The sequence below is a fragment of the Salmo salar genome, chromosome ssa21 (assembly GCF_905237065.1).
Source record: "Salmo salar chromosome ssa21, Ssal_v3.1, whole genome shotgun sequence".
Classification (NCBI taxonomy): domain Eukaryota; kingdom Metazoa; phylum Chordata; class Actinopteri; order Salmoniformes; family Salmonidae; genus Salmo; species Salmo salar.
In genome coordinates this window covers 2,616,544-2,625,263 of record NC_059462.1, presented here as the reverse complement: position 1 = coordinate 2,625,263, position 8,720 = coordinate 2,616,544, and the positions used below count along the sequence as shown (strand labels likewise).

At 42.0% G+C, this 8,720-nt stretch overlaps 1 protein-coding gene across 2 annotated transcripts in view; it reads right to left on the bottom strand.

Moving 5' to 3' along the window:
• Positions 1-467: 467 nt before the first annotated feature.
• dachd (dachshund d) overlaps positions 468-8,720 on the bottom strand; it is a 381,753-nt gene continuing 373,500 nt past the window's right edge. For both annotated transcript variants that reach the window (XM_014163781.2, XM_014163783.2), the window contains exon 11: positions 468-1,049. In XM_014163781.2, the coding sequence (XP_014019256.1) occupies positions 1,012-1,049 (38 nt within the window). In that variant the 3' untranslated portion in view covers positions 468-1,011. The remainder of the gene's footprint in view (positions 1,050-8,720) is intronic.

Here is an 8,720-nt window from a genome sequence, read left to right as displayed (position 1 = left end):
TAGTCCAGGACTACGGTTAATCTGTGTCTGGGAAAGTGGCCCCAAGTGTTTCAATAAAAAGCCATACTAACTGTTGCAAAGGGTTACCATTGACAGCAAAAGTTGTTATTTATTTAAAAGCAAAATGTTCGAGGTGTACATTTTAAAAATCAGTTGGGCTTAAGTGAATCAACCCTAGGTATTTGTTCAGCACAATATAGGATTTATTAAATATCATAATTCCAGGACAAACATTTACATGCCTGCATGCTTTTTCATCAAAATGGCAGCTATTTGAAAGAATGATGGCTCAGAAATGAAACAAAAACAAACTATAAATTCATATGAATGTCGGTATTGTCGTCCTAATTGATCTACTGCATACACAATACCACCTCTTAACTTTATATACACATACCATATTAATCCACTCAGCTTTTGATAGAGTGAGTTATAGTGTCATTATCATCAGTTCTGGTATATACAACAATGGTAAAAAGGAAACTTTATTGTATTTTCTTCTAATTTAGAAAACATTCAAATCAAATCTCAGTCGTCTCTTTTGATCAACATACGGATAAATAAAAAAAATCACAGAGGTTCTTTCCAAGCTTTATATATTTTTTTACATCTCGGAATTAAACTTGAAATACAAAACACAACCTCTGAGTCTGATCATGTTCAAAGCTTTGTCGCTGGTTGAAATACAGTATAAAAAATCTTCAGTGCTGTGAATTTCTTTGCGATATTACCAACAGTGTACCCCTTGGTACATTTTTACTGTGCAATTATTGAATTTTTTTAAACAACCAACCTCAATGCATCAAAACCTGCTTTAGCGACTATGTAATGTTGATATCTGTGAGAAAAAGAGTTTCTACATTCAGACACAACCCGTTTCCGGTGTTTGGCCAAACACACTTCCATCGAACTGCTACAGTACACGCAGTGTGACCTGTTTCTGCTATGAAATCCACCTGGGCTCTTGAGAATCTTCATCAGATTGTTTTTCTTCTTTAGCTCATCATCTTATCAGTACATCACTGTGGTTTTCAAGAACAGTCTTCCATCTGAAAGAAAGGACACAGTAGAGAGGGATTAGCCAATAGCGTACTGGCCATGCTGATAGTCGACAAAAACACAACCAGTGTGGTTGCTAGCGTGCGTGATCCTTTCCCACAATAAACTAACTGAATAATAATGTTACATTAAATGTTTGAAGAAGTGGATTCTGATTTGACAAAATCTGGAAAACATCAGAAAATCTGATCTGAGATCTTCCAATACACATGGAATAGGCCTACTTTTATCCAATACTCTTCCAATGTCTCTGTTTGCTGGAAAATCTAATTTACTCAAGCATATCATCACTCACAATTGTAGATTTAACAACAGATATTAATATTGTTTATCCTACAAAGTCAAGTCTATAATTGTTGCTTGAATGATTTGCATGATCTGTTGGATTAAACTGTGGAATCGAGCAGCAGCAGTTGAAGAGACTCCTTATGCCAGTATTTGTCTGTCTCATGCATTGAAATAGTGAAATAAAACCAGGCCGATACAACTGTCTACATATTTAATCTTCGACAAAAGGCAAATCGTACAAGGGACTGCGTTATCCAACACAGTCTACCTGCACAAGTGCACGTCAGATGTGTTTAAGACATCTCACCTGACACGCTTGTTTGAACATAATATTGCACTCAAGAAGAGCTTTACACATGACACTTCCTGTACGGAAGGAATGTTTATTGAAAGATATGTGTTGCGTAAAAACCCGAAGTGGGTGGCCAGCAGAGATAGATGGGATGGGCTGAGGGAAGCTGATGTTTGGGATGTGGAATTGGAGACAAGTGGGAGTGGAGTTGCAGTGCGAGAGATAGAATGATGGTCAAAGATAAAAGTAAAAAATAAAGTCAAAATAATACATAATAAAAAAAGTACATTTGAATGACACTGAGGGGCAGTGTTTTTACAACTAATGTTGGTTTGCCTGAGGCTGATGCAGTGCAGGTGTTTGTACACATGCATATACACACACTCTCATTCAAATAAACACATACAAGTACACACACATACATGTAATAGTGGCAGACATGCACACAAACATATACAGTTGGCATTGCTGTTATGCATTTAGTTCTCCTTGATGTCCTTTGTTTAATATTTGTACATTTTTTATTGTGTTTATTTAAAAAAAAAATTGCATTGTTGTTTGCTGTTTTTCTTCTGTCTTTTTTCTCTTTAGTTCATTCTCTTGGTTGTTGGTGCATTCTTGGGGGTGGGGAATGGAATTAATTGTATTTTTTTTTCTTCTTGGGGGGGTTGAGGGACAGCTATTGGGGAACTGTGTAGGGGATCTTGGAGGGTTCGGGTTCACGTTTTTGGGCCTTGTGGGAGATCCGTCAACGTGCCCTTGAGCAGGGCATTGACCCTGGATGCTTCTGTGTGTCGCTCTGAATGGGAGTCTGTTGGATGACTAGTATGATGTAGTTGTTGAGTGGCTTCACTGCAAGTATATTGTATGTTTCAGATATTCAATAAAAAGTGTTTATTGAAAAAGGCAGAGCCATTCTTCTCTGATGCTATCTCCAGACACCTGCAGCCTAACGAGCTTTGTCCATTTTCAAAGAACACTCGTCTCTGAGTGGTACGCCTGAGCGAGCGGCGCTGCCTCTGACGCGGGGCTGGTAAAAGCATCTGTTAGGCGCTGCTCAGGAGCATGTTTGACATTTATTACCCCCGTATTTCCTCTGCGCTGCATTACTGTGCTTTAAGCAGCCCTTTCTTCTCTCTGGCAGTGAACCTAAATAATTAAATTTAGAAGGGAAAAGCACACCGAAAGACTTAAAGCAGCGACAGCTTGAGGAGAGCAATGTGTTGCTGCCTGGCAGTCAGATATGACACAATGTGAGGTCCGAGACACAGAGTGACATCTAGTAGAAAATGGTACGTTGTTATAGGCCTTGAAGAGACACATTCATTGATCTTCTGTAATCTCACTATTGGACCATTTAACCTTTGGTCTCTTAAGGCCCATGGCACACTGGCAATATTTTGAGCCATATATGAATCAGAGGAGCCTCTCAATTCTATACGGAAAATTCAATAGAATATGATGAAACCTTTCTACATAAACATTTAGATGAGTACATGTTCTTGCTCACTAATTTCCTAAATCTCACAACCAATGATACAACATTTAATGATAGGACAGCATCCATCATTGCACCGTGCACCTAAATACCTAGCCTTCTGTCGTCGATGCATCAGTGTACTGTATGTATGTGTATGAAACGCTGGGTAGAAAAAGAACAAAGGCTTGTTGTGGGGAGGTGGAGGGGAAAGACAAACACAGGGGCTAATTATCCGACACTGCCGTGGGTCTCCAAGGCATTGCACTCTGGCCGCCTCTATTCAAGCAACACTGCAGAGTTATGTGTAAAAGCCATTACAGTGTGAATGCAAAGGGCTAAAAATAAAGGGAAGAGAGGAAGGTGGTGGTGGTTGGAGGGGGTTGGATGGGGAGGAGAGTATAGACACATCCATGGTGGATGAAATGCTATGCATACCACCTTTCTCTGCCTTTCTGTCTGATCGGCTTCACTGTCACAGCTGTTTATAGGGAATTGTGAGAATGGTATGGGGAGGTGAAAGTGTGGCTGATTATCACTTTTGATAAGTTGTGAAGTAACACATCAGGCATTGTAGTGTGCAAAACATCACACTGCCCAGGGAAAATAAAAATGATCAGGAGAGAATTAAGAAATGTATTTTTGACACAAGGTTCTCTTGGAAATTTTAGAGACCATTTTCAATTTGGGCAAACAAATTGATGGAACTCCTTACATGTTTGTTCTGTTTTAATCAACTTACACCGCCTCAAGTTTGCAATATTACTGCAAATGTTGAAACATACTGATTTACATTTTTGAGTGAGAAATATTGATGAAAGAAAGACTCATTAAAATATGTAAAAACTTTAGCCATTTGTATAATGAAATCAAGATGAAAAGTTAATTAAAGGGGATAAATATTTCATTAGATGCTGAATAAAACAATGCTTTTTGGGCTTCTCTCAGCATAAAATTCCTTTTGAAAGATTAATTAATACATTTACATTATGCAAATGTAGCTCATGCAAATATTTTATGAAGACAATTAAAGGACTTTTTTAATTTTTTTTGTTTCACTGACATTCACTCATTTAATTTTTATTTTACATTAACTGTTTTGATGTTTAATCTCGCAACAAACAACTCTCTCTCGGCGCAGGGTCATGTTAACTTGCCCAACACATCGAAGGACAAACAGGTTGGAACCAGAGAAGAGATACTGGGGAAGATATTCAGGCGAGAGTTGCAGTCCCAGTAGCATGGCTGTCTGGTAGCTGCTACAACAGCCAGAACTGCCTCTTGGAACTGATTCAAAAACACTGCAAAAGCAATTAATAAACACAGACTGTGTTAATATCGCAGAATTAGAGAAGTGTGACAAAAGAGAAATAACTAATTATTTCTATCTTAAAAATTATGCTCTCGTTAATTTGTTTTCTCGCTCTCTCTTGCCCTAGCCTGAGTTGTGTGTTGAAAATATAACATACATTTCTCTTGGCTTTTATGCGTGTGATAGGCTTGGGTGTTTTTTCACGCGTTTTCTTTGCTTGTGTAATTTATCAACATAATTTTGTCATTTGAGGGTAATTACGGTTTACTAGGCTGGTGACAGAGGGGAGAGCAGAGGAGACATGGGTGGCAGACAAATGCTTCTCTAATTGAACAAAAGCACACATTGTTCCGTGTTAACTCAACCTTCTCCTATGTCTATTCTTTAAGGCCATGATCACTGGCATTGTGAGCCGAAGAAATGACGCTTCATAGCTACAGTGAGAAAGGCATCTGCTGCATGGCCAAATTGTATCTGAACATTAGAGAAAACATGTATGTTTATTGTCTATGACACTGTCAATCTACCATTGCAATAGTTGGTACATGGCAATGACTATTTCTTTGATCACACACAAAGAAAATTGTAATGCAAAAAATAAGGAAGTTTGAAAAGTTAAGAATCCATTTAACAATTAAACTATAAAGAGCTGTTCAATGTCAATCTTAATGCTTATAATTTCAAATTAAGGCTGCTAAATATACTAATTTTGCATCACATGGGGGGCTATAAATGTTGTCTATCCATAAGTGAATATTTTTGGTGAAATTATAACATTTGGTTTTCCTTTTCTGGGACAGCTGCCCTTTTCACATCTCTCCACTGACTGAATGACATTTCATTAAGCAAGAATCCTCCCTCCTTATGGTACAAATTGCTCGATTTGTTCGCTTATTATTTCTTATTTGACAAAAATATATTTTTAACCCTGTGAGACCCAAGCATTTTATTACCCCTCAGAAAGGTTAATAGGCCTCTGATTATGAATATTGTAAATTTGAAGTTTGTAGAAATGATTAATGGGAATGTAGAAAAAAATGCAACATTGTGCTTCAATGGTAGCAAAACATCTGTGGTAAGAAAACTGTGAAATTCTATTAAAATCACATCAAAATGATAAAAAGCATTTACATGTGATATCAAATATTGTCTAATGGTATATATATTTGAAATTAATGTTTTGTCTGAAAAATACACATTCGTCAATTTGACCAATCCAAGTTGGAGTATTTTGCTATCAAAAACATATTTTGTAGGTTTCCTATGTATGGAAAACCTCTAACTTACTTTTAGTAATATTTGGTTGTCCTTTCTGGCTTCATTTAGAGAGATAACATTCTTACTTTTTACCATAAATGGTTGTCAAAGGCAGTATTCTGACCTAATAAACCACACTGTTTCCCTTCCAAATTCTGCAAATACTTCAAGAGTAACTTTGATGCCCCATCTACACATCAAAAGAACAAAAATGTATATCTTTAATAAAAAGTGTGGTTTATTAGGTCAGAATACTGCCATTGACGACCATTTATGGTAAAAAGTAAGAACGTTCTCTAAATGAAGCCAGAAAAGACAACCAAATATTACTAAAAGTAAGTTAGAGGTTCCCAGCAAACGGGACGTCCTAACGTTCCCATTAGGTCCTTTAAGGGTTTCGGCGTGACGTTACCCTATTGACATTCTTGGAAAGATCTAAGATACTAATGAAGTAGTGAGAGGTGACGTGCTCCCAAATTGCACCATATTCCCTACAATCTCCTAGTTATCTTGCCTACCCAAGGTATTAGAATCCCTGATCAACTCCCAGCTGAGAACTTTTAACTTCTCACTATTCTAAATATGCACCAATCTGGTTTTAACTTCTCACTGTCATGATTCTCTAAAGCTGAACCCAGAAGCAGACCAGGACAAGGTGAGCAAAATGAAGGTGAGTATTTACAGACTCGTGGTGAAAATAGTGAGTAGGCAGATCCAATGACGTCACTGAAAACACCGACGACCAGGTAAGGGGGTTGAATGTTCCGGGAGGATGACTGTAGACAGAGTAAACAGGAGTGAGTAACCAGCAAAAAGTACAAAACTAACTCTGGTAACATGAGGCCGATATGCTGACACAACATACTGTTCATTGCTAACGATCCGGCAGGGAATGGATGTCAGGTCAGAGCTTATGAAGAGAAGAGGTGATGATCAGGACCAGGTGTGCAGATGGCTGATGAGATGCAGGTGCGGTTAATCAAGAGATCTCCCGCCTAGCTTCGTCGCCTGGCAACCAGACAGGGTGTGTTCAGAACCCTCAGGAAACCACTCCAAAACAGAAAACAGGCAGCTCAGGTAGAAAACAGACTCAGGAAGCAGGATTCATGACGGTACCCCCCCTCCGATGAACAACACCGGGCAGACAACCCGGAGCGCCAGGATGGAGGCGGTAGAAGTCACGAAGGAGGTCATTAAGGATCTGACGCCGAGGAATCCAACTCCTCTCCTCAGGACCATACCCCTCCCAGTCCACGCGATACAGGAAACCCCAACCCCGCCGTCTGGAATCCATGATGCGGCGCACCGTGTAGATTGGACCACCTCCGATCATCCGAGGAGGAGGCAGCAGAGGACTGAGGTGCACAGGCTTGAGACAGGAGACATGAAAGGTTATCTCCGATGGCATAAGCGGGGGCTGGAATCCGGCGACGATTCCCCTGGAGCTGATACCGGTCAGAAACTCTAAGGAGAGCCTTTCTGGCCCGATGCCAGGTCCAGTGGCAACGATGAATGTGGGCCTGGACAGAGGGTACCGAGAGATCCTTCTCCTGAGAAGGAAACAAGGGAGGTTGGTAACCGTACAGGCACTGGAAGGGAGACATCCCAGTAGCAGATGTAGGAAGAGTATTGTGGGCATACTCGACCCATGGCAACTGAGAGGCCCAAGAGGCGGGGTTGGAGGAGACAAGGCAGTGCAGCGTGGATTCCATCTTCTGGTTGGCTCTCTCCACCTGACCATTAGATTGAGGGTGAAATCCAGATGTGAGACTGACAGTAGCTCCAATGGCCAAACAGAAGGATTTCCAGATAGCAGAGGTAAACTGAGGACCACGGTCGGAAACTATGTCACTGGGCAACCCGTGGACCCTGAAAACCTCCCTAACCAGGATCTTGGATGTCTCAGAGGCAGAGGGAAGCTTGGAGATGGGCACAAAGTGGGCGAACTTGCTGAATCTGTCCACAATAGTCAGAATGACCGTGTTCCCATCAGAAGAGGGCAATCCAGTGACAAAGTCCAGAGCCAGATGCGACCATGGTCGCCGGGGAATAGGTAGGGGGTGAAGAAGTCCAGAGTTGGCCCGATTGGCACCTTTATTCTGTGCACATACTGGGCATGCAGCAACAAACCTCCGGGTTTGTTGCTGCAGAACGGACAGACTCAGGCACAAACAACCGACCGGGTGGACCGTTACCGGGACCGGGCTGCGTCCGAAGGGTCGCCAGAACCTCCTCAATCCTCCATGTAACTGCTCCCACGACGAAGTTCTGGGGAAGAATCGTCTCGGTCTTGGCCCCACTCTCCTCCGTCTTGGAGAACATCCGGGACAAGGCGTCCGCCTTGCCGTTCTTAGACCCAGGTCGGAACGTCAGGGAAAAATGAAAGTGTCCAAAAAACAAAGCCCACCTGGCCTGACGCGAGTTGAGACGTCTAGCCGATTGCACGTAAGCAAGATTCTTGTGGTCAGTCCAGACAATAAACGGTTGCTCCGCTCCCTCCAACCAGTGGCGCCACTCCTCCAAGCCCAGTTTCACCGCGAGGAGCTCCCGGTTACCCACATCATAATTCCTCTCCGCAGACGAAAGACGACGAGAGTAGAAGGCGCAGGGATGGAGTTTACCGTCAGTGGAGCTTCGCTGGGACAGGATGGCGCCAACCCCCACATCAGACGCGTCCACTTCTACGACAAACTGCCGGGCAGCGTCAGGTTGAGAGAGAATCGGGGCGTTGGTGAATCGACTCTTCAAATCCTGAAATGCTCGGTCTGCCTCAGGATTCCAACTGAAGGTCCTGGTGCTAGAAGTCAGGGCAGTTAATGGAGCGGCCACACGGCTGTAGTCACGGATAAATCTACAATAGAAATTCGCAAACCCCAGAAACCTCTGGAGCTGCAATCTCGTACCGGGCTGGGCCCAATCCAGAACTGCCCTAACCTTCTCTTGGTCCATCTTAATCTCCCCCCGGGAGATGATGTACCCGAGGAAGGATGTAGTGTGGGCGTGAAAGTCACTTCTCGACCTTCACAAACAGGCGG